This window comes from Somniosus microcephalus, chromosome 11 (assembly GCF_052327205.1).
Source record: "Somniosus microcephalus isolate GS21.2 chromosome 11, FLI_Smic_1.0, whole genome shotgun sequence".
Taxonomy (NCBI): domain Eukaryota; kingdom Metazoa; phylum Chordata; class Chondrichthyes; order Squaliformes; family Somniosidae; genus Somniosus; species Somniosus microcephalus.
Window position 1 is genome coordinate 221953821 of NC_140997.1, and position 26717 is coordinate 221980537.

General features: G+C 45.1%; 1 protein-coding gene across 3 annotated transcripts in view; it reads left to right on the top strand.

Moving 5' to 3' along the window:
• Positions 1–409: 409 nt before the first annotated feature.
• twf2 (twinfilin actin binding protein 2) overlaps positions 410–26717 on the top strand; it is a 146913-nt gene continuing 120605 nt past the window's right edge. Inside the window, exon 1 of one of the 3 annotated variants that reach the window (XM_086002006.1) lies at positions 410–727. In XM_086002006.1, coding sequence (XP_085858132.1) covers positions 703–727 — 25 coding nt within the window. In that variant the 5' untranslated portion in view covers positions 410–702. The remainder of the gene's footprint in view (positions 728–26717) is intronic. The other 2 variants (XM_086002007.1, XM_086002008.1) reach the window with 2 other exon arrangements.

Consider the following 26717-nt stretch of genomic DNA (forward strand, 5'->3'; position numbering starts at 1 on the left):
CTGCAGTGTGAGTAGCTGAGCGCGGAGGGCGCTGTGTCTGGAGGATGAGCTGCAGTGTGGGTAGCTGAGCGCGGAGGGCGCTGTGTCTGGAGGATGAGCTGCAGTGTGGGTAGCTGCGCGCGGAGGGCGCTGTCTATGGAGGGAGGATGAGCTGCAGTGTGAGTAGCTGAGCGCTGAGGGCGCTATCTGTGGAGGATGAGCTGCAGTGTGGGTAGTTGAGCGCGGAGGGCGCTGTGTCTGGAGGATGAGCTGCAGTGTGGGGAGCTGAGCGCAGAGGGCGCTGTCTGTGGAGGATGAGCTGCAGTGTGGGGAACTGAGCGCGGAGGGCGCTGTCTATGGAGGGAGGATGAGCTGCAGTGTGGGTAGCTGAGCGCTGAGGGCGCTGTCTGTGGATGATGAGCTGCAGTGTGAGTAGCTGAGCGCGCTGTATTTGAAGGATGAGCTGCAGTGCGAGTAGCTGAGCGTGCTGCCTGTGGAGGATGAGCTGCAGTGTGGGGAGCTGAGCGCGCTGTCGGTGGAGGATGAGCTGCAGTGTGGGGAGCTGAGCGCGGAGGGCGCTGTCGCCCCGCTGCCTGAACCTGAGCGAGCCGCCGTGTGGCTCCGCCTCCAGCGGCAGTGAGCAGCCGGCGGCTAGGAGGGGGCGTCTTCGTTCCTCTCGGCGTCTTTCTCCGTGCAGCCAACGTCCACAGCAGCGCCTCAACAATGTCGCACCAGACAGGGATACCCGGTAAGATAAACAATGACGGGCGGTTGAATGTTAAATTTCAGCGATTACTTTTTATATATATAAATATAATCAAAAACCAGAGGCGCGGCCTCGCCGGCTTATTTGAAGTGTGACCGGTTTTTCTCTCTCTGTTGCTGGGGAAACCCGGCGCCGAACGCCCTCAAGTCCCGCCCCCAACGCGCGCCGATTGGCCAATCGCGGCTTCCGGCCCGCGGGGCGCTTGCTGATTGGCTGGCTGCCGTGTCCATCACAATCAGTGCAGGTTCGCTGGGCAGATCTGATGATGCTGGGGGGGACATGGGACATAAGGGCTTTAAACCTTGCAGGTTGCATTTATACCTTGTCAGGGATTTAAATGCCAAAAGAAAGGGGAAAATGTGCAGCACAGTGTCTGTGATGCTTGCCCAGGGCCAGATCATCCTTTGTGTGTTCACTGTCACCATGTTGGTGGAAAATAAACCCCCAAAATCCTAGTTTGTTGGGAAAATTTAATTCAGTTATCACACCAAAAGTTTCCCTAGCGTCACAGCATTCTTACCTAGGGATTACATAGGATATACAGCACCGGAACAGGCGGTTTTTGGATGATCAGCCATGATCGCATTGAATGGCGGAGCAGGCTCGAGGGGCCGAATGGCCTACTCCTGCTCCTATCTTCTATGTTTCTATGTAGGCCATTTGTCCCAACCAGTCCATGCTGGCGTTTGCGCTCCACTCGAGCCTTCTCCGGTCTTTCCTCATCTAACTCTTTATCAGCAGAACCCTCTATTCCCTTCTCCCTCATTTGCGTATCTAACTGCCCCTTAATTGCATCTAACCCTAACCCTACTTTTCAATTCTTTCCCTCTAGAAATAAACCCCAGTGCTTGGTTTGCTTTTTTTATGGCCTTGTTAAGCTGTGTGTGTTTGCTGTTTGTTCACTGTCACCATTTTGGTGGAAATTTAATTTCCTAGATCATAGTTTACTGGGAAAATTTAATTCAATATCACACCAAAAGCTGCAGCAATTATCTTTTTAATTAAAAAAAAAAACCCTGAAATAGTGCCATGGCATCTTTTGCATCCACCTGAGAGAGCAGACGTGGCCTCGGTTTAACGTCTCATCCGAAAAACGGCACCTCTGACAGTGCAGCACTCCCTCAGTACTGCACTGGGAGTGTCGGGCTAGATTTTTGTGCTCAAGTCGCTGGAGTGGGACTTGAACCCACAACCTTCCATAGGATTACACAGGATATACGGCACAGAAACAGGCCATTCGGCTCAACCAGTCCATGCTCCACTCGAGCCTCCTCCTGTCTTTCCTCACCTAACTCTATCAGCAGAACCCTCTATTCCCTTCTCCCTCATATGCTTGTCTAGCCTCACCTTAAATGTATCTATACTATTCGCTTCAACCACTCCCTGTGGTAGCGAGTTCCACATTCTCACCACTCTCTAGGTAAAGAAGTTTCATCTGAATTCCCTATTGGATTTCTTGGTGACTATCTTATATTGATGGCCTCTAATTTTGCTCTTCCCCACAAGTGGAAACATTCTCTCTGTATCCACTCTATCAAAACCTTTCATAATTTTAAAGACCTCTATTAGGTCACCCCTCAGCCTTCATTTTTCAAGAGAAAAGAGACCCAGCCTGTTCATCCTTTCCTGATAGGCATATCTGGTATCATCCTTGTAAATTGTCTCTGCACCCTCTCCAGTGCCTCTATCCTTTTTATAATATAGCGACCAGAACTGTACGCAGTACTCCAGGTGTGGTCTAACCAAGGTTCGATACAGGTTTAGCATAACTTCCCTACTTTTCAATTCTCTACCTCTAGAAATAAACCCTAGTGCTTGGTTTGCTTTTTTTAATGGCCTTGCTAACCTGTGTCGCAACTTTTAGTGATTTGTGTAATTTTTCTCCGAGATCCCTTTGTTCCTCTACCCCACCTAGACTCGCACCCTCCAAGTAATGTGACCTCCCTATTCTTCCTACCAAAATGTAATACCTCACATTTATCTGTGTTGAATTTCATTTGCCAATTATATGCCCATTCTGCAAGTTTATTAATGTCCTCCTGTAATTTGTTGCAGTCCTCCTCAGTATTGACTATCCCCCCAATTTGGTGTCATCCACAAATTTAGAAATAGTGTTTTTGATTCCAAAGTCTAAATCGTTAATGTAAATTGTGAACAGCAGTGGTCCCAGCACTGATCCTTGTGGAACACCGCTACCCACCTTCTGCCACTGTGAATAGCTACCCTTTACTCCTACTCTCTGCTTTCTGTCCTGAAACCAGCCAGCAATCCATTCGGCTACTTGTCCCCTGACTCTGCATTCTCTGACCTTGTTCATTAGTCTATTATGGGGTACCTTATCGAAGGCCTTTTGAAAATCTAGATAAATTACATCTACTGCATTACCCTTGTCTACTCTCTCTGTTACCTCTTCAAAAAATTCAATAAGGTTGGTCCAGCAAGACTTTCCCTTTTAAAATCCATGCTGACTATTCATTATTATACTTTGCGTTTCTAGATGTTCTTCTATTCTCTCCTTTAGTAGGGTTTCCATTATTTTTCCTACCACCGATGTTAAGCTGACTGGTCTATAATTCCCTGGACATGTTCTATCCCCCTTTTTTAAATATCGGTATTATGTTAGCTATCCACCTGTCCTCTGGCACTACACCTTTTTCTAATGAATTATTAAATATGTGTAGCAATGCTTCTGCTATCTCTTCCCTAGAGTCTTTTAAAATGCGTGGATGCAATCCATCCAGACCAGTGGTTTTATCCTGAGTTTGATTAGTTTATTTAATAAATCCCTCTTTTTTTATTTTAAATGCTCCTTCTGACTCAAGCGAGAGTGCTGCCCACTGAGCCACGGCTGACACCAGTGAAGAGAAAAAAACTGGAAATGTCCAACAGATCCATCAGCCTCTAAAGCAAAAAGAGATGGGTTTCCGCCTCTCTTACACCCCCCCCCCCACCCCTTTGTTAGAATGGCAGCGTGGGGGATGAGCTTATAAATATTAAGGTTTGGAACAACACAGAGCTCCTTCAGAATACAGCGAATTCCACGTCTGTGGTGCCTCGTGAGCAGAGGCCACAAGAGGGGACAATGGCGGGGCGAGCCACACACCACAGGCACACCGTTGTGAGCAGCTGGTCGTAGAACAACATCGACGTAGGCTGGGGAATGGTCCATGGCACCGGGTAGAGCGTGCAGCCTGAAAATGGAGGAGATTGTAAAAATAATCATCTAAAGCCAAAGCAAAACTCGTACGTTCTGTAGATTAAGGATTCAGGTGTTACGGTAATATTGTTTTTAGTATTAAGATGCCACCTCTGTAATTCTATGCAACAAATATTAATTAGAATAGCTGTGTGTGTTCTGAAGGTGCTGTCTGTTAGACCTGGGACTCAGCTTATTTACTTGAATCTTTGGTTATTCTCAAAAAAAATTGGTCTTTTATGACCTATTGTGCATCACAAGGAGTAGTTGAGGCAAATAGCCTAGGTTTAAGGGGAAGCTAGATAAACACATGATGGAGAAAGGAATAGAAGATAATGCTGCTAGGGTTAAATGAAGAGGGGTGGGAGGAGGCTTGTGTGGCGCATAAACTCCAGCATGGACTTGTTGGGCCGAGTGGCCTGTTTATATGCTGTGCATTCTGTGTAATGACAGCAAGGTTTGACTTTAGGGCAGCCTGCAATGTCATCACGTGCTGTTGATGCACAGTATTCCCCAGGCGAGTTGAGCTTGTTTTATGAAGTTGCAAACCATTTCATCAAATCAGATGGTCCCTGCTGTAATTTGCACTGTTTAATATAAACACATTGCTTTTTATAACCCATGGCAGCTGGGGATCTCTCTTGTTTACCCCACTACAGGCCTACACATCGACAGCATGTACTTGCTCCAGATAACTGAATGTAGATTAAAAGCCAATCTTTTAAAGTTATGTAATTTGTGGTAAAATTATGCATTTTCCTACATTACAACAGTGATTAAACTTCAAAAATTACTTCATTGGCTGTAAAGCACTTTGGGACTTTTTGAAGTGTAGTCACTGATGTAATGTAGCAAACGCGGCAGCCTATTTGTGCACAGCAAACAGCAATGTGTTAATCACCAGATAATCTGTTTCAGTGATGTTGATTGAGGGATAAATATTGGCCAGGACACCGGGGTGAACTCCCCCTGCTCCTCTTCAAAATAATGCCATGGGCTCTTTTACGTCCACTTGAGAGAGCAGACGGGGCCTCGGTTTAATGTCTCATCCGAAAGACGGCACCTCCGACAGTGCAGCACTCCCTCAGTACTGGAGCGTCAGCCTAGATTTTTGTGATCAAGTCTCTGGAGTGGGACTTGAACCCACAACCTTTTGACTCAGGCGAGGGTGCTACCTACTGAGCCACAGCTGACGCTGTGAAGAAAAGGGGAAAGAGTATAAAAACTCTTTCCCTTTTTTTAAATAAAAAGTTACACGCAGCAGTCCACATTCTGCCGACTGCTTAGCACAGCCTCAGAACAAATGAGGATGAAAGCAGATGAGGTGAGAGAGTATCTGATGACAAGTACTAGTGTCTTAGCAGGTCATGCTTTGCAGTTTTGGCCCTTGAGTGCTTGATGGTATCACGTTCTTGGAGTTCACACTATTCACAGCTGCATTGAAAACATCACTTGGCATCTTGTCGAGGTGTCCTCCAAACCTTAAGACATCTTCAGTAATAAATGGCCATCATATGACAATGGAAAGAATGATCTCACCGTATTCGCGCCACTGGGTGTGTGTTACATTGCTAAAGTATGACTGTTTTGTCAATAACAGTGTGAATGTAGTCGTGTGGTCTGCAGACATATTATGCAAGGATTGAAATTAATCCCTTCGCGTGTATATCCCAAGCTCACATTACCCATTTGTTTTGTACTCTGATTCCACCATGAAGAGTGTGACAGACTGTGGAAGCAGGAGGACATCAGGCGGATGGCACTCGGCAGCCCTCACAAAGATGGACTTTGAATAAACATTCCTGACCGAGCATTGTGTTACCTGTCCCCAGCACAAGTGGTCCCTCGGCTAAGATATTAATTAGTTGAGAGAATTCGCTTTACACCCCCCCCCCCCCCCCCCCCATGCAGTGCTTGTCATCGGCCATCATCAGCACAGTGAGGGGCAACAACCGCCGTCGGCTTTTTGTCGTTTTCTGTTGAGAGAAACTTTCAGCAAAAGATTGGGCTACATGCTGTTCTTAATAATGAATTAGATGGGCATCGTGCATGATTAATGCATTGGTGCAGTTGGATTTAGTGAAGTTGTCAACTTGCCCTGAAGTGCATTAGTAACGATTAGATTGGATGTACATTTGTGGAAGGGTAGCAATTGATCTTTTAGTAAGACGTAGGGTTTTCCCCAACAGAATTTTGGCAGGGACTGTTTTTTTTTACTGTTCTTTAACTTTATATGGCAAATTGCTCTGTCGGTTTTAATTTTTTTCCCTTTTAAGTAGATTATCCTGGGTTGTGCAATCATGTTTAAAAATAAATACTGGTTCATCAAAACAGTTGACAGTCACGCACATGACACAAAGTCAGGTTAAAAAAAAAAGCACCGTCGTCTCGGCTCATTCAGTGAAGTAAAGCTTGCTTTCAATCGGAGTCTAGTGCTATAAAAATGAATAGAGGGAGAAAGATATATCTGAGTAGAATGGGTCTTGATCAGAATTTAGGGCAGATCAGCTTTGAGGTGGAACTTGTGCTGAATTTTCAGTGAGAAAAAGGTGTTGGTTTTGCATAAAAAATAGAAAATGCTGGAAATACTCAACAGGTCAGGCAGTGTCTGTGGAGCGAGAAACAGTTAACGTTTCAGGTCGATGACCTTTCGCCCCAGTTCTGGCAAAAGGTCATCAACCTAGAAACATAGAAGATAGGCGCAGGAGTAGGCCATTCTGCCCCTCGAGCCTGCGCCGCCATTCCAATGCGATCATGGCTGATCATCCAAATTCAGTACCCTGTCCCTGCTTTCTCCCCATACCCCTTGATCCCTTTAGCCTTAAGAAATATATCCAACTCCTTCTTGAATATATTTAATGAATTGGCCTCTACTGCCTTCTGTGGTAGAGAATTCCACAGGTTCACCACTCTCTGGGTGAAGAAATTCCTCCTCATCTCTGTCCTAAATGGCTTACCCCTTATCCTTAGACTGTGACCCCTGGTTCTGGACTCCCCCGCCATCGGGAACATCCTTCCTGCATCTAGTCTGTCCAGCCCTGTCAGAATTTTATAAGTTTCAATGAGATCCCCTCATTCTCTTGAAACGTTAACGCTGTTTCTCTCTCCACAGATACTGTCTGACCTGTTGAGTATTTCCAGCATTTTCAGTTTTAATTTCAGATTTCCAGCAACATCCGCAGTATTTTGCTTTTGTGTTTGTTTTGAGTGCTAGTTCTGGTGAAACCTTTGTTATTCAGGGTTACTCACAGTCCAATTGACCAAATGTGAAGACCCTCAGTCTGAGATCCAAGCCAACATAGAGTTTGAGAGATAAAGACAAAAAGACCTGCATTTATACATCGTCTTTCACGACCGCGGGACATCCCACAGCGCTTTTGAAGTGTAGTCACTGTTGTAATGTGGGAAACGCGGCAGCCAATTTTGCACACAGCAAGCTCCCACAAACAACAATGTGATAATGACCAGATAATCTGTGTTTTTGATGCTGATTGAGGGATAAATATCGACCGGGACCCCGGGGATAACTCCCCTGTTATTCTTCGAAAAATAGTGCCATGGGATCTTTTACGTCCACCTGAGAGGTCAGATGGGGCCTCGGTTTAACATCTCATCCGAAAGACGGCACCTCCGACAGTGCGGCACTCCCTCGGGCATCGCACTGGAGCGTCAGCCTAGATTTTTGTGCTCAAGTCTCTGGAGTGGGACTTGAAGCCACAACCTTCTGACCGAGGCAAGAGTACTGCCCACTGAGCCATGGCTGTCCATGTGGCCGTCACTCCTGTGCAGTGCTGTCCTGTGTGGTGATTTAAAAACTCACTTTTCTTCAGCTGGTCCTATTACAGCAGTGAAGGCGAGTGGAGGAAAAAAAAGTACCGTGTACTGGGATAGCAGAAGCAGAGAGGGGAGGTCCACCCACTGGTCGCAAGACTAAACTAGATCGTTTCCAAAACCAGCAGGTAGAAGGATGTTGGATTCAAAAGTGAATCTGGCAAGAACGGTGGCATAGTGGTTAGCACTGTTGCCTCACAGCGCCAGGGACCCGGGTTCGAATCTGGCCTCGGGTGACTGTCTGTGTGGAGTTTGCACATTCTCCCCGTGTTTGCGTGGGTTTCCTCCGGGTGCTCCGGTTTCCTCCCACAGTCCAAAGATGTGCGGGTTAGGTTGATTGGCTATGATAAATTGACCCTTAGTGTTAGGGGGATTAAATACGTGGGGTTACGGGGATAGGGTGGGATATGTGTTGGTGTAGGGGTTACGGGGATCGGGTGGGATATGTGTCGGTGCAGGCTCGATGGGCCGAAATGGCCTCTATCTGCACTGTGGGGTTTCTGTGATTTCTGAGTTCAGTTCCTTTCAAACACCAAATGCAGCATTACCATTTACCAGACCTGCTCTGAAGCAAAACATCAGAGAGGAGGAATTAATCATGCAATATGTTAACCATTTTTACAGCACGGTTTTATAACCTTTGTACCCCAGTGAAAAAGATTACGGTCCTTTCATTAGGGACCTAAAGAAATTTGTTTTATCAGGGGTTGCAGTATTTTTGTTTTACTAAGTAGTGCACTACTGTCTAGAGAGGGTATTGTATGTTACTTTCTATTAACACCAACCTTGGTTTTTTGGCACTCGCTATCAATAGGTATGTTGAACATATGGGTGCCATAGTGATGATTTCATACCCAAAATGTGCTGCAGGCAGGAGAACCAACACGGTCCGCTGACTGCCCTCCGCTTTAATTATTAACTTGTATTAAGAGCAGCTAGCTCTCGTGATTGCTTTATGTTCAAAAGCAGTAACTCAATATTAATACCTCACCGGTAACGTGGAGCTACGTGTCCATGTCAAATTTTGTTTATTGTATTCCCCCCCCCCCCCCCAATTGTTCTCCCTCTTCCAAGTTGTGCAGCAAGGTGGTATACACAAAGAAATGTCAAACTTACTATGAAGTTATAGGTGAAAAATCTTGATTAAATATCACGACTTCTCAACGGAACCGTAAAATAAAATTTACTTGACTGGAGCTAATCATTTTAATTGTTCAGTCAAGCGATTTTTAATTTCATTTGTTCATAATATTTGCTTACTCTAGCTCTTGACAACATACTTGGAGCCATAAAATTGTAAAATTAGTTTGTTAAATATGCAAAAGTTGTGCTTGCAGTTCAGACTGCGAGTGCAGTAAAAGCTTGCTCATTTGTTTTTAGAATGTGTATTACTGCTGTCATCTTGAAGATCAGTACTTAAAAAGACTGAAGCACGTATATCATTTTGCAATCAGCATTGGCAACATGTTTACACCCTTTGCCTGAGAAGCTTCTGGGGGCACTTGGTTTCCTTGTCGACAAAGTACAGGAAACTCTTTGTTTTTTATCCGGCACCGGTGTGGTGCCGGTTGATCAAAAGTCCAGATTACAGAGAGGTATACTTACCAAGGTACGAGAGCCCCGTACACGGCCACAGGTGCAGGAGCCCCTGTTGCATGGCCACAGGTGCAGGAGCCCCTGTTGCATGGCCACAGGTGCAGGAGCCCCTGTTGCATGGCCACAGGTGCAGGAACCCCGGTTACACGGCCACAGATCCAGGAGTCCCGGTTACACGGCCACAGGTGCAGGAACCCCGGTTACACGGCCACAGGTGCAGGAACCCCGGTTACACGGCCACAGATCCAGGAGTCCCGGTTACACGGCCACAGGTGCAGGAGCCCCTGTTGCATGGCCACAGGTGCAGGAACCCCGGTTACACGGCCACAGATCCAGGAGTCCCGGTTACACGGCCACAGATCCAGGAGTCCCTGTTGCACAGCCACAGGTGCAGGAACCCCGGTTACACGGCCACAGGTGCAGGAACCCCGGTTACATGGCCACAGATCCAGGAGTCCCTGTTGCACAGCCACAGGTGCAGGAACCCCGGTTACACGGCCACAGATCCAGGAGTCCCTGTTGCACGGCCACAGGTGCAGGAACCCCGGTTACACGGCCACAGATCCAGGAGTCCCTGTTGCACAGCCACAGGTGCAGGAACCCCGGTTACACGGCCACAGATCCAGGAGTCCCTGTTGCACGGCCACAGGTGCAGGAACCCCGGTTACACGGCCACAGATCCAGGAGCCCCGGTTACACGGCCACAGATCCAGGAGTCCCGGTTACACGGCCACAGATCCAGGAGTCCCTGTTGCACGGCCACAGGTGCAGGAACCCCGGTTACACGGCCACAGATCCAGGAGCCCCGGTTACACGGCCACTAACATATAGTAAAACTTACCTGAACCTACTCCTGAATTTTGCCGGTTAAGAGAGATTTCCGGATATTTAGGTGCCGGTTAAGAGAGTTTCCTGTACACAGTTAAATTGCAAGTTTTGTCTCATAATTTCAGTTGAGGTACAGACGGTGGCCACATTATGGAAAGTGGGAACGTGTGCGTACCACACCATTGAACATCCATGGATTGAGTTGTGCATGACATCTGTTGTGATTGTAGCCGTACCACAGTCTAAATTTATCGATCAGTGAACAGCTTCAAAGGATTGGTGTCTGTTTTGAGGATAACTGTCCAGTTTTGGTCTCCTTACCTGAGGAAGGACATACTTGCCTTAGACGCGGTGTATTAAAGCTTCACTAGATTGATTCCTGGGATGAAAGGGTCATCCTATAAGGAGAGGTTGAGCAGATTAGGCCTATTGTCTCTGGAGTTTAGAAGAATGAGAGGTGATCTCATTGAAACATAAAAGATTCTGAGGGGGATTGACAGGGTAGATGCTGAGAGGTTGTTTCCCCTGGCTGGAGAGTCTAGAACTAGGGGGCATAGTCTCAGGATAAGGGGTTGGCCATTTAAGACTGCGATGAGGAGGAATTTCTTCACTCCGAGGGTTGTGAATCTTTGCAATTCTCTGCCCCAGAGGGCTGTGGATGCTCAGTCGTTGAGTATATTCAAGGCTGAAAAGTTTTTGGACTCTAGGGGAATCAAGGGATATGGGGATCGGGTGGGAAAGTGGAGTTGAGGTCCAAGATCAACCATGATCTTGCTGAATGGTAAAGTGGGCTCAAGGTGCCGTGTGGCCTACTCCTGTTCCTAATCCTTATGTTCTTAAATGTGCCTGTACCAACGATGGATTTAATGGAACTCCAATTAGTAATAAACATCACATCCATTGGTCTCGAGAAATGAAGGGTTGTTTTGGAAAATGGATGATCTATTGATACTGATTATTGTAGTCAGAGGGTTTGCATTCAGTGATTATACAGGTGGCTCTGGACCATCAGTCATTCATGTGTGTGTATATATACATTGGCCTGGCAAAATATGCCATGTTACTTTATTTTTCACAAGTTCTGCTATGAATGCGAATACCTTTTTCCAGTCTCCAGGTGTTGACCTAGGTACTACTGGAAGACTCGTTCTTCTGTTGGGAGTTACTACATACGTGTCGTGTGCATGGTTTCTGGAACTGCTCCCTGTTAATGATCATTGGAGTTTCAGATCGATGTATTTCAACAGTGCAGAAACGGTTGTTTAAAAAATGCATTTGGTTGACTGAAGGGGATGCTTGAGATGCTTAATGAAACATAAGGACTCCGAGAGCATGTAATTTCTATTCAGCATAGTGAATGGTGTTGAAATAGCTAAGAATTAAGTTGAAAAGAGACCTAGGAGTCTTGGTAGACTCGACACTAAACACGTCCAACCAATGCAGAGCAGCAATCGGCATAGCCAAAACAGTGGAATACAAGTCCGAGGAGGTAGTAATCGAACTTCGCAGTGCTCTAGTCGGGGCTTCCCTTGAATACCGTGTCCAGTTCTGGTTGCCAGAAAACAAGAGAGACATTCAAGCACGGGAGGCAGTGCAGAGAAGAGCCATGAGGCTGCTCCCCAGTATTCGGGATCTAAGTTATGAGGAAACACTGGAGACACTTCAACTGTAAAGGATGTGATCTTCTAGAGGTATACAAGATCCTTAAGGGTATAGAAAATGTTAACCTGAAATACTACAAATTAAACTGCAAAAGGTGACACAGGTTCAAACTAGTAAAAAGTAATTTTGGGACTGATGTCATGAAATTCTTCTTCACACATAGAGTAATCAACATGTGGAATAAACTTCCAGGTAGAGTAGTGGAGGCAAAAACCCTGGCATCGTTTAAGATACAATTGGGTGGTGCAGTTGGGGACTGTTAGGATCTTTCTAGGTAGGAAAAATAGCCTTCCTCATTGATAAATATCTTGTGAGCTTGCTTTACCTTTTATATTTGACAGTGACGAGGATAACTGTTCAGGAAGGAGTGGCCAGAAGATGCAGTGAGTGTAGAAAGGCAGCAAACTACCCACAGGCCCATGCAACGTGCTTGGAGTCTATTAAAAATAAATATATATGGCTGTAATATGTTTAACTGGCCAAGAAATGAATGTGTTATTTGCGCCTTTAAGCTAAAACCTTTCCAAAAGTTCAGAAAACATGACAATATCCGTTGAGGCTAAGACTACTAGCCAAATCTATTTACACGGGATGAGAGTACATAGAAGAAATAGGCTAATGGGGGGTGGGGAGACTTGGAATGTAGAGCCGCTTGTCTCCGATTTGGAGATGAAGAAATCCATGAGCCTCTTGCCAGAAGGGACAACAGTGAGGAACAGATTAAAATAATGGAAATAGTACAATATTAACACTTTACATAAAGTACACATCGCCACAGTTTAACAAAAATACTAATGAGCTTTAACATTATATAGAGAGTATGCTCTTTCTGCAAGCACTTCGGTGCCCATCTGATTCAGGTGAAGTCTGTCCTTTTCCTGAACAGATTCCTTCTCTCCCAGAACTGGTCCAAATGTCCAAGAAATCTGAAACTTTCCCTCCTGCACCATCTCTCAAGCCACACGTTAATGGATGGAATCCATCCTTGCCTAACCTGCCCAGCGTGTGGCACAGGAGCACAAGACCACCCTTGAGGTCTTGCTCTTCAGCCTTGTCCCGAACTCCTCGTTCTGCTTCCTCAAAAACTCAGTACCACTCTTTCCTACGTCATTGGTTTCTACATGGGCCACGATTTCTGGCTGCTCTTCCCTCCCTTTCCAAAGGGTTTTCCACCCGCTCTGTTACATCCTTCACCCTGGCACCAGGGAATCAACACACCATTTCTCCTCCTGCAGCTGCCATGTTCTTGTCTGCCCCAGTTTTCTATCTACCCAAGAAGGAAAGAATTTACATTTATATGGTGCCCTTCATATCCTCCGGACACCCCAGAGTGCTTCACATCCAATGAAGTACTTTTGAAGTGTAGCCACTGTTGTAATGTATGCAAATACCTTGGCTGCTGTACAGTTTATCATGCACAATGCATGCTGAATGGTTTAAGCTGAAAGTTTATTTTGTATTTTATTTTTATGGCATGGTGCAATTGCATTAAACAGATTGTGACACATGATACAGCTGTTTTACCTGAAGGTACAGTATGGAACAATAGCCAAGTTATTTTGCATATACTTTTGGAGATGGACAGTTTCCTAGCTGATAAGAGAATTAGGGGTTACGGGGAGCAGGCAGGGAAGTGGACCTGAGTCTAGGTTCGGATCAGCCATGATTCTATTGAATGGCGGAGCAGGCCCAAGGGGCCATATGGCCTACTCCTGCTCCTACTTATGTTCTTATACTTAGATAGCAATTTATATATCAGTGGGGCTACATTTTTGCTATGATTCTCTTACCGATTCGAAAGCACACAGCTGTAAAGGAGCGCTTAGTAAAAGCTAGAAATAAGTTTGTGCTGTTGGCTCATTTGCTTGGCAGAATCGCTGTCCTGTTCCTTTGAGACGTTTTTTTCCACTCCCCTATGTAAATTAAATCGGCACAGCTCACCTTTGAGACGAGGAGTGGTAGTGTTTAACTTGTAGATTGCTAGAGCTCAAAGAACAATGTCTTATCAGCACGCAGTGATGGCAGTTGTAGAACAAGTGTTGTGATTACTGACGGGATGAATGAATACTTCTTCCAGAAGAGGGGACACTTTATTTTGTTGCTAAAGGTGCTCATATATTTTCAAAATTACTTTTGTTAACAGTTTTAATATTGAATGTCCTGAGGAGAGCACAATGATAGGATGAAGAGTTGAGCTCACAGCCTCCCACAGGCGGATTCCTGACCTTCCTGAATTAGGAGCAGGAGTAGGCCACACGGCCCCTCGAGCCTGCTCCGCCATTCCATAAGATCATGGCTGATCTTCGACCTCAGCTCCACTTTCCCGCCCGATCCCCATATCCCTTGATTCCCCTAGAGTCCAAAAACCTATTTCAGTCTTGAATATACTCAACGACTGAGCATTCACAGCCCTCTGGGGCAGAGAATTGCAAAGATTCACAACCCTCTCTGAGTGAAGAAATTCCTGCTCATCTCAGTTTTAAATGGCCAAGCCCTTATCCTGAGACTATGCCTAGTTCTAGACTCTCCAGCCAGGGGAAACAGCCTCTCGGCATCTACCCTGTCAATCCCCCTCATAGTCTTGTGTTTCAATGAGATCACCTGTGATTCTTCTAAACTCTAGAGCGTAGCGACCTATTCTACTCGATCTAACCTTGACACTGCTATTGGAGACAAGGAAAAGTCTAGGTTTTCAAAGGAAGGGAGAGAAAGTTACCACTCTTGCACATCTCCCAGTGGCCAATTATAAGAGCAGCGTTGGTAGATGTCCAGGAACAGGCTGGCCCTCTTTAGTCAGGGGCATGTGGGAGGGCGGAGGAGCCTAACGAGAGAAAACTTAATAGGCATCTTTTAAACGCTCTGGATTTATTTATATTATCAGTATTGATTGTGTAAATCATTACTTTGTTATATAATATGTTTTATATAGAATTCTGAATATGATCAAGTATTCCATTTATTTTCTTGAAATATTTTCTCAATGACTGGGAGCAAAACTAAGCAGTAATAGTGGTATCAAAAATAATTGGCTGGTGTAACAGTAGAAACTAACTCAAACAGGAAACTCACTCATGGAACCAAGCAAATGGAAAATTATCCTAAAAATAAAAGATAATTGAGAGTGAGATATGACTAACAGTGTTGGAATTTTGGTACAGTAAACTGCTCAAACTTTAGTCTTGGTTTACCACGTAATTTGAGTCCTTCGCAGTTGACCGGCTTTTACTTTCTACATATCTACAATATATTTCCTGTCAGCTTTTTCCATTATAAATCCCTATTTATTATGGAACAGCCGATGTAAACTTGTCTCACTGTAATTACACCTTCCCACCAGTGGGAAAAACAGTGGCGTTGCACACACACAAGATTTTTAGTATATTATAGATGGGTATTATCAGGTATTGCATAAAAATAAAGACAGATTTAAAATGTGAACTTAATTACGATTAGGCACCTTGCTCTAATTATTCCCCACCCTTTAACCCCGCTTTACAGGAACACTACACTGGATCTTGACTCCCTCTGTGCAACACCAGAGTATTGACTGGTATAAATAAAACTGAAGATTAGCTGCACTAAGATCCAAATTCTCTTCAGCCAGTTGTTGAACTCCCCAGACTGATGTTCACAATCTCATTGCCAATGGGGGAAACATTCGGTTGCTTTGCACCTCCCGTTAGCGGCGGTGGTAACCGGTAGCGTCCCGCGGCCCTGCGCCGCCGGCAATGTCATCGCCGTGCGCAGCACCCCGGCCACAATCTTCGGGAGCGCCCCCTGACTTGCCGCCAGATGCTATGTCCGACAGGGTCAGGGGGGCCTACCTGTGGCCAGGGAGACGCTATTTAAAAGCAAGAGGCGGGGCGGGCATTTTTGTTGCTGGCCACCTGCCTGCGCTCCTGTCCCCGGCCTCCTGAACCGACCCCACCACCACCGCGGAGTGCCGGCTGCGCTCCAAGAGCCCAGCACTTCTCTTGAGTGCTGGGCTCTTTTGCCAGCACTCCCGATCCCCGGGGGCCCAGCTGGGCTCCGGGTCGTGCTTAGCAAGGCTCCTCCCCTTTAAGAAGGGGAGGAAGGCCTGCAATACCGTGGCACACAGCGCCGCGATATTCCCTCGCAGCGCCCCAAGAGGGATGCGGGTGCTTCCAGTAGCTATCAATTTCCGTCGCGGGGGACACCCCGGCGAAGTTAGCACCCCAAAGGGGGTTTTACGCAATTTTTAGCCCATTGTGTCTTAACTAGTAGCACAGTGCCAGTCATCTTTTCCATACACTTGAATGCAATATCTTTTACTCACTGGCAGATAATGCACTTCCTCACAAGGTTTTGATCTTTTTAGATAGGTGGTGATGAAAGTATCCATGAGACCCTGACAGTTAAAGAAACAATGAAATTGATACAATCGTGCAGTGTCGTATAGAATCATAAAATGACACAGCACAGAAGGAGGCCATTCAGCCCATCGTGCCTGTACCGGCTCTTTGAAAGAGCAATCCAATTAGTCCCACTGCCCCCTGCTCTTTCCCCATAGCCCTGTAAATTTTTCCTTTCAGGTATTTATCCAATTCCCCTTTGAAAGTCACTGTTGAATCTGCTTCCACCCCCCTTTCAGGCAGCGCGTTCCCGATCACAACAGCTCGCTGCGTATTCTCATCATCTGCCCCCTGGTTCTTTTGCCAATTATCTTACATCAGTGTCCTCTGATTATCAACCAGATCTGAGGCCAGGTAGAAGAATGTAGCCTGGAGGAAGGTGTAATTAAGAGGTGTAAAGAAAATGTTAACTCAGAAATTCAAACTGAGTGACGTGAAAGCTCAGACAGTGCTCTGTGCATTGAAGCTGTTAACATCGTTTATTTTAGAAGCTTGGCTTGTGAGAACAGGCCAACCCTATTTGGAACAATTGACAGAAAAAATTACCTTCAGCTTTTCTTGCTTATTTCTCTGCAATAAACTGTTTAGTGATTATTGCAGGCTCTTGGCTGCAGAAGTCATTTTCAAAGCCTTGCAATGTACCACACAGCTCACTGATCATTCAGCAGTTCAATCTAAATACTAAATAAGTAGAAAACCCTGAGCAATACTACAGGTATTCCACAGCAGTGATGAAACATCTCATAATGTAACACCCTTATTTAAAAAGGGCAGTAGACAGAAGGCTGGAAACTATAGACCGGTTAGCCTAACATCTGTGGTAGGTAAAATTTTGGAGTCCATTATTAAGGAGACAGTAACAGGACATTTGGATAATCATAATTTAATAGGACAAAGTCAGCATGGTTTTATGAAGGGGAAGTCATGTTTGACAAATTTGCTGGAGTTCTTTGAGGAAGTAACGCATAGGGTGGATAAAGGGGAACCAGTTGACGTAGTGTATTTAGACTTCCAAAAGGCATTTGACAAGGTGCCACACAAAAGATTATTGCTTAAGATAAAAAATCACGGGATTGGGGGTAATATTCTGGCATGGATAGAGGTTTGGCTATCTAACAGAAGGCAGAGAGTTGGGTTAAATGGTTCATTTTCAGACTGGCAATCAGTAACTAGTGGTGTTCTGCAGGGGTCAGTGCTGGGTCCCCAACTCTTTACAATCTATATTAACGATTTGGAGGAGGGGACCGAGTGTAACATATCAAAGTTTGCAGATGATACTAAGATGGGAGGGAAAGTAGTGAGTGAGGAGGACATAAAAAACCTGCAAGGGGACATTGACAGGCTAAGTAAGTGGGCAGAGATTTGGCAGATGGAATACAATACTGGAAAGTGTGAGGTTATGCACTTTGGCAGGAAAAATCGTAGAGCAAGTTATTATCTTAATGGCAAGAAACTGGAAAGTACTGAAGTACAAAGGGATCTGGGGGTCCTGGTGCACGAAACTCAAAAGGTTAGTATGCAGGTGCAGCAAGTGATTAAGGAGGCCAATGGAATGTTGGCTTTCATTGCTAGGGGGATAGAATATAAAAATAGGGAGGTATTGCTTCAGTTGTACAAGGTATTGGTGAGACCGCACCTGGAATACTGCGTACAGTTTTGGTGTCCATACTTAAGAAAGGACATACTTGCTCTCAAGTCAGTACAAAGAAGGTTCACTCGGTTAATCCCAGGGATGAGGGGATGGACATATGAGGAGAGGTTGAGTAGATTGGGACTCTACTAATTGGAGTTCAGAAGAATGAGAGGCGATCTTATTGAAACATATAAGATTGTGAAGGGGTTGGATCGGGTGGATGCGGGGAAGATGTTCCCGATGATGGGTGAAACTAGAACTAGGGGGCATAGTCTTAGAATAAGGGGCTGGTCTTTCAAAACTGAGATGAGGAGGAACTACTTCACTCAGAGGGCGGTAGGTCCATGGAATATGCTGCCCCAAAAAGCTGTAGAAGCTTCATCATTACATAAATTTAAAACAGAAATAGACAGTTTCCTAGAAGTAAAGGGAATTAAGGGTTACGGGGAGCGGGCAGGAATTTGGACATGAGTCTAGGTTCGGATCGGTCATGGCCCTGTGGGTAGCGGAGCGGGCCCAGGGGCCGTGTAGCCTGATCCTGCTCCTGTTTCGTGTGTCTAATTCTGTTAGATTCAGGAGATGGTTCTGTGATAGTGGATTGGTGGTTAGGATCAGATCAGCCATGATCTTATTGAATGGCAGAGCAGGCTCGAGGGGCCGATTGGCCTACTCCTGCTCCTATTTCTTATGCACTGTTACCTATTGGTGAAATTTTGGAGTGAACTGAATGTATATGATGTGCTCAGTCAGAAAAATGGGAACATCTTGTGCTTTGATGATTAATTCTATTTTATTGAAGAGTATATATGAATGTCTTGGTACATTGTAATTGTATGAAATGGATATACAGCATGTATCATTCGTATCTGGAGTTGACTACATTTGAGTGGCGTGAAGTAGCCTTGGAATGTACTGTATTACTAATAGAGATTGCTGTTAGACATTTGTTTTTTAATATGTCATTTTGCTTGCAATAAACGTTCACGGACCAGTCCACATTTGTCTGAGGCAGATTGGAGTAGCAGCGAGAGCTGCGTGTTGCATTTGAAACTACGTATTGCTGTTAAAACTGGCCCAGACTGCTTCCCCTTCTCGCAAGGGGTCAAATTTGAACTCCAGACTGGTGAAATTGTCAAAATCTGAATTTTGCTCTTGGAAATTCCACTAACAAATTAGGTGTGATAATAATGTGACTGCCGTTAACACGGACCCCAAATGTCCACTGACCTAGATTCAGGGTTATCATAATCTGCTGTGTTCTGTGTTCTATATTAAGTGATGATACATCAACACCCTGCAGAGTTCATGAATACAAACACAGAAATTGTGACAGTGTTAGGGATAAATGAGCTAATCGGATGCCTATTGTATGAGTGTGTTGCTCTACATATCTCAGACTTGCTAGTAGCTAAATCCGATTAAAGAAGAGGCATTGGAGGCATCTGAAAAATGTTTACAGCGAAGGAGGCTGCTATGTGTCTTCCATTCCCTGGCCAGCTTGTGTACCCGTGAACTGATCTGTATTATGTCTGTCCAGAATCCTTACAGCCCCAGAATTTAGGGGCCAATACTGTGGCATCCCTTTATTGTTCAATTTAGATCAGTCCAGTTGTGTCCCATGGTTCAAAGCACACAAAATATTAGCACAGCTGTTTAAAGAATTAATGCAACAAGCTAACCAGACATTAATATCCAGAAAAAAATCAAAGCTATCGTTATTTGCCCAAGGAATAACTGAAATAGCACAATCTTTTACATATTGCAGAAATAAAACAAAAATCTACACAGAATTGGGTACAGCAGAATAATTGAAAGCTTATTTGGCTATAATTTTGTGCATAAAATATTAAATAAACCTTGTAAATGTCGTTGCATCATATAATTTTGTTGCAGGCACGAAATCCGTCTGTTCCATAGGAACATAGCAACAGGAGCAGGCCATTCAGCCACTCAAACCTGTTCCTCCATTCAGTGAGATCATGGCTGATCTGTATCTTAACTCCATCCGCCTGCCTTGGCTCCATATCCTTTTATACCCTTGCCAGATCACTCACTGACTGCAACCAAACCTCTTCAAGACCGCACCAAAGGTTTCTGTGTCAGCTGGTAAGAGATGTACCAGAGGGTGGGGGTGGGGGGCTGGAGGTGACTTCCATTGTGGAGAGTGGGGCTTATGTTCTGCACCTCACTGCAGCAATGAGTGGGGAGCTCAGTGCATTTGAAAGATTGTGTCTGCACCTCACTTCTCCATGATGCACCATTCTCCATGTGCTAGACAACGTCAACTATTTTGATATCATGCATTTGCTGAAATTTTTACACACACAAGCCTTGACAGTAGAAAGCCCATATAGAAAAGTATTTTAACACCTGAGGCAATATTAAACCAAACAGTAACATTGTATGATCTTATAAGCCAAGACACGAGATATTATTATAATAGCAAAATACTGTGGATGCTGGAAATCTGAAATAACAACAGAAAATGCTGGAAATACTCAGCAGGCCAGGCAGCATCCGTGGAGAGAGAAACAGAGTTAATGTTTCAGGTCTGGGACCCTTCATCAGAACACGAGATATTATGGTGAGAATATTGATGAGGACTAAGCTGGAAAAAAATATATAGGGATGGTTACGACCAGGACAGCACCTCATGGAAGCTTTAGGAAAGGTCTTGGTCTAGCAAGGGAAATGAGTATTTGGGGCAGACAGCTGGGCATGCCTGTGGCCGGATAAAAATCAAATGAAAGTGGGCAAACAATGTTGGGGGGCGGGAATGGAGGGGAAGGAATAGCTGCAGTTGGGGTATCCCTCCCCCCAGCCCAGATGGAAAATGATAGGGGGATGGGAAGGGACAGGTGCAGTTCGAGCAACACCGCCCCCCCCCCCCCCCCCACCCCCAAATTGCAGTGAAGGGGCGGGGGAGAAATGAAGATCTTTCCAGAACCCCAGGAGTCCAGCCTGGAAGCACGAGTACAGCATACCCTTACCTTGTGTAATAATTCAAAAAGGGAGGCCATACATGAAAGAACTTAGTGTAAGATAAATGAAAGGAATACATAACTCGCTCCGACTGAGCTGTCTTTTGACTAGGGTTGCAAAATTCTGGGAATTTTTAAAAGAGGAAACTTTCCATGGGAATTTTGGGAATTTATGGGAATTTTGAGTTTTTTTGCACACTGATGGTTTTTGTCTCTGACCCTTATATTATCTTTGTCGTCAAAATAGACATACTGTTCCATACAAATAAAAACAGGCTTTCAAAACTTTATTTAGGTTATAATTTTGAACTTTATTGAACCCCCACAAAAAAGACCCATCTAAAATAAAATAAAAAGAGCGTCAGCTTATTTAGCCTGTAATTTGTCCTTATTTTGTCCCTATGAGTCTTCTACTCCTCATTGCTCCTCCTGATTCTCTGGCTCTGACGTGTCCATTTCCTCCTTTGTGTCAGTGTCTAGCTGTGTGGTGGACACTTCTGTATCTGGCTCAATAAGTTGTAGGTTCGCCCGGATAGCCACCAGTTTCTCCACTCTCTTGTTAGTCAGCCTGTTGCGCACCTTTTGTATGCGTATTCCCAAAAAGTGACCAGTTTCGTTCAGAGGCCGCTGATGAAGGTGGGATTTGGAGTATCACCGATGCAATAGGTGACAGGGCCTCAGATGCACAAAGTCCCTTCCACCAGGTATGTGCACTGATATGCTTGCATGATTCCCATATCCCATCCCCATTCCAAAGACCTTGCTTGGTAGAGAACTTTGCCAGACTTCCCAGAACTTTGCCCACATCCAGATTGAGATGGTGTGAGAGGGTAGAAATCACACTGTAAGCGCTGTTGATCTGTTCTCCGGAAAGTATTGGTCTCCCAACATGCTTTGGGTCCAGCATGTATGCTGCAGCATGAATCGGCTTGACACAAAATTCTTGACGCGTCTGTATGAATTGAACAATTGCCTTCTCCTCTGCTTTGAGCAGCAGGGATGTGGGTAGGGCAATGCTGATTTGTTCTTTTAAATCAGTAAAAAGCCTGAACATCTGACAAGACAGCGTCATCTCCTTCAATCTGAGCAATTGCAGATGCTACTGGTGAGAGTAGTTTAAGGCTGCTAACCACTCTCTCCCAAAACACATCATCCAGCAGTATTTTCTTGATGGTGGTTTCCATATCCCCAGACTGGGATATTGCCATTTCTTGCAGCGACTCCTTACCCTCCAGAAGGCTGTTGTACATTATGACAACACCACCCCATCTAGTGTTGTTGGGCAGCTTCAGTGTGGTGTTCTTGTTCTTTGTCATTTGCTTGGAGTTGTAGGTTGCTGCAACTACCTGTTTTCCCCTGACATACTTAACAACTTGCTTGGCTCTCTTGTACAGTGCTTCCATGGTTCTCAAACCCATGATGTCCTTGAGGAGCAGGTTAAGCCCATGAGCTGCGCACCCAATAGACGTAATATGAGGGTAGGCCTCCTCCACTTGAGCCCAAGCAGCCTTCATATTCACAGCATTGTCAGTAACTACTGCAAAGACCTTTTGTGATCCAAGATCGTTGATGACTGCTTTCAGCTCATCAGCAATGTATGTGCCTGTGTGTCTGTTGTCCTTCGTGTCTGTGCTCTTGAAGAACACTGGGAGAGGAGTGGAGACGATGTAGTTTATGATGCCCTCCCCTCGTGCATTTGACCACCCATCTGAGATAACTGCAACACAGTCTGCCATCGCTATCGTTTCTTTGAGCTTTCCTTGGACTCTGTTATACTCAGCCTCCAGCAAATAAGTAGACAAAGCATGTCTGGTGGGAGGACAGTATGCAGGGCGAATAACATTGAAAAATCTCTTCCAGTACACATTGGCTGTGAGCATGAGAGGTGAGCCTGTTGCATATACAGCTCGAGCAAGGCACTCGTCTGTATTCTTCTGGCTATGGTTATCCATTGTATCAAAGAACCTTCCAAGTGGGCCAGGAGTTGCTGATGATAAGGAGCCTGATGCTGAATGAGAACCATCATCTTCTTGAATGGAAGCAGAGGAACTCTGGGCTGACTGCTGTGAGCTTTGAGTGAAGTTGTTGCATTTGGATAAATGCTGCTGCATCTTTGTGGCATTCTTTACATATGGCTTTCTACAGTGTTTGCACATGTACACAGTCTTTCCATCTTTAATGCCTGGGGTAAAATGCTTCCACACATCCGACGGTAAACGTGGCATTGTTCTATGCAGAGAAATAAAGGGCATTCATCTCTGTGTCGAACTGCGGTCGATCAGCACGATTGCAACAGGGTGAGTACATTTTTGCTGATGCTCCATGTGATGGAAACATGACCTGTACACACACGACGCTACATCACCAATAGTGTATTATTTTGTATATTTTAAATTGAAGGACAACAGAGTTCAACAAGTAACTGGTTTATTTGGTATAAAGTCTGATTTACTTACTGCATCATCACAACATCAGCAGAAAACAAAATGACTTCCCTCAGGACCCCTAACCTGGATCTTAAAAAAAACTATAGCAGTCTTACAGACTGAAATAGGGGGGGATGTGCTGCCAATTATAGAGAAAAAAACAAGTCAGCTTGGTAGACAGGGCAAATATATAAGGGCAAGGCTGGATGGCATCTATTTTAATGCAAGGAGTCTTGCGAATAAGGTGGATGAACTGAAGGTGTTGATAAACACATGGGAGTATGATATTGTTGCTATCACGGAGACATGGTTGAGGGAAGGGCAAGACTGGCAGCTCAATATTCCGGGGTACAGAATCTTCAGGCGAGACAGAGGGGGAGGTATAAGAGGAGGGGGTGTCGCAATATTAATTAAGGAGTCAATTACTGCAGTAAGGAGGGATGATATATTAGCAGGGTCCTCCAATGAGGCCATATGGGTGGAGCTTAAAAACAAAAAGGGGGCAAGCACTTTGCTGGGAGTGTACTATAGGCCTCCAAACAGTCAGGGGGAGATAGAGGAACAGATATGTAGGCAAATCTCAGAGAAATGTGCAAATAATAGGGTAATAATAATGGGGGATTTCAACTTCCCCAATATTAACTGGGATAGTCAGAGTGTGAAAGGCTCAGAGGGTGTAGAATTCTTAAAGTGCATCCAGGAGAGCTTTTTGAGCCAGCATGTAGAAAGTCCTACAAGAGAGGGGGCGGTACTGGACCTAATTCTAGGGAATGTGGCCGGCCAAGTGGAAAAAGTGCTAGTAGGTGAGCACTTTGGTGATAGTGACCATAATATGGTAAGATTTAAGGTGGCCATGGAAAAGGACAGGGATGGGCCGGAAATAAAGGTTCTAAATTGGGGGAAGGCCGATTTTAATAGGATAAGGCAGGATCTGGCCAAAATGGACTGGGATCAGCTACTTGTAGGAAAATCCGCATCGGAGCAATGGGAGGCTTTCAGAAGGGAGATTGAGATCATACAATGGCAACATGTTCCCGTAAAGGTCAAGGGTGGTTCCAAAAACCACAGGGAACCTTGGATGTCAGGGGATATACGGGAATGGATTAGGAAAAAAAGGAGGGCTTTTGGTAGATACAAAAGGCTAAAGACGGAGGAAGCCCTAGAGGAGTACAAAAAGTGCAGGGGGATACTTAAAAAAGAAATTAGGAGATCAAGGAGGGGCCATGAGTGGATGTGGTATACATGGATTTCAGTAAGGCCTTCGATAAAGTCCCGCACAGGAGACTGGTCAAGAAGGTAAGAGCCCATGGAATCCAGGGTGCCTTGGCACATTGGATACAAAACTGGCTTAGTGGCAGAAGGCAGAGGGTGATGGTCGAAGGTTGTTTTTGTGACTGGAAGCCTGTGGCCAGTGGGGTACCACAGGGATCGGTGCTGGGTCCCTTGCTGTTTGTGGTCTACATTAATGACTTGGATATGAATGTAAAGGGTATGATCAGTAAGTTCGCGGATGATACAAAAATTGGTAGGGTGGTAAATAGCGAGGAGGGTAGCCTCAGTCTGCAGGACGATATAGATGGGTTGGTCAGATGGGCGGAACAGTGGCAAATGGAATTTAACCCGGAAAAGTGCGAGGTGATGCACTTTGGGGGGACTAACAAGGCAAAGGAATACACAATGAATGGAAAGACCCTAGGCAAGACGGAGGGTCAGAGGGATCTGGGTGTGCAAGTACACAGATCCCTGAAGGCGGCGGAACAGGTGGATAAGGTGGTAAAAAAGGCATATGGGATACTTGCCTTCATTAGCCGAGGCATTGAATATAAGAGCAAGGAGGTTATGATGGAGCTGTATAAAACACTGGTTAGGCCACAGCTGGAATATTGTGTGCAGTTCTGGTCGCCACACTACAGGAAGGATGTGATCGCGTTAGAGAGGGTGCAGAGGAGGTTCACCAGGATGTTACCAGGGCTGGAGCGCTTCAGCTATGAAGAGAGACTGGGCAGGTTGGGTTTGTTTTCCTTGGAGCTGAGGAGGCTGAGGGGGGACATGATTGAGGTGTACAAAATTATGAGGGGCATAGATAGGATGGATGCTGAGGAGCTTTTTCCCTTAGTAGAGGGGTCGATAACTAGGGGGCATAGATTCAAGGTAAAGGGCGGGAGGTTTAGAGGGGATTTGAGAAAGAACTTTTTCACCCAGAGGGTGGTTGGAGTCTGGAACTCACTGCCTGAAAGGGTTGTGGAGGCAGAAACCCTCACAACATTTAAGAAGCATTTGGATGTGCACTTGAAATGCCATAGCATACAAGGCTACGGGCCAAATGCTGGAATATGGGATTAGATTAGACAGGGCTTGATGGCCGGCGCGGACACGATGGGCCGAAGGGCCTCTATCCGTGCTGTATTACTCTATGACTCTATGACTCTACAGATGCCTGCAGGCCAATCACAATTCGATATGCAAATATTACAAATAGAGGGAGCTAATCGCTCATCCACTCATCCAACCAATCAGGACACATTTGTTCACAGTCACACACAAAACTTGTAATTATTAAAACAAGCCAAGTAAGAAGATAAACATATATTGATTAAGAAATTCCTTAATAATTAAGATTCCATCTCTGTTAGTAATTTTAAGAGAGGACCTGTGGGGGGGAAAAAAAAGAAAGAAATACAAAAAAAACAATATTATGCTAGCATGTGCTTTTTTGGGCAAAATTCCCAAGCTAAACTTCCCGTGGAAAATTTCCGGAAATTTACCGGAAACTTTCCACCCCTTTGCAACCCTACTTTTGACCAAGCAAAATGTCTCTGTTTTCAGAGAACTGAAAGGCAATGGTGCACTGCAAATAACAGGAGGTCATTTACAGTTAAGGTCAGCTACTCACGCCTCTCGTAAATGGTAGTAGTTCATTGTGGCCATAGATTTCAGTGTGGAATCGAGTTATGAAATCAACCCGTTTTCATCAACTGGGGGATGAGCTTAAAAAGAATATTACTACAGTTAGGATAGAAAGGGAGAAAATAATTGACAAACTAGCAAAACTAAAAGCGTATAAAACCCTAGGTCTGGATGGTATGCACCCACACATACTCAAGGAGGGGATAGTGCCAGAGGACTGGCAGACAGCTAATGTTGTACCTATATATGAAAATGGAGATAGAACAAAACCTGGGAACTATAGACTAGTCAGCTTAACGTGATAGGAAAGATACTGGAATCTATACCAAAAGAAGCGATAGAAGAGCAGCTAGAGACAGAAAATGTAATAAAAAATAGTCAGCATGTATTCTGGATGTAACATCTCCAAATTTGCAGACGACAAAGCTGGGTGGGAGGGTATGCTGTGAGGAGGATGTTGTGAAACTCCAGTACAATTTGGACAGGTTGGGTGATTGGGCAGAAACATGGCAAATGCACTATAATGTGGATAAATGTGA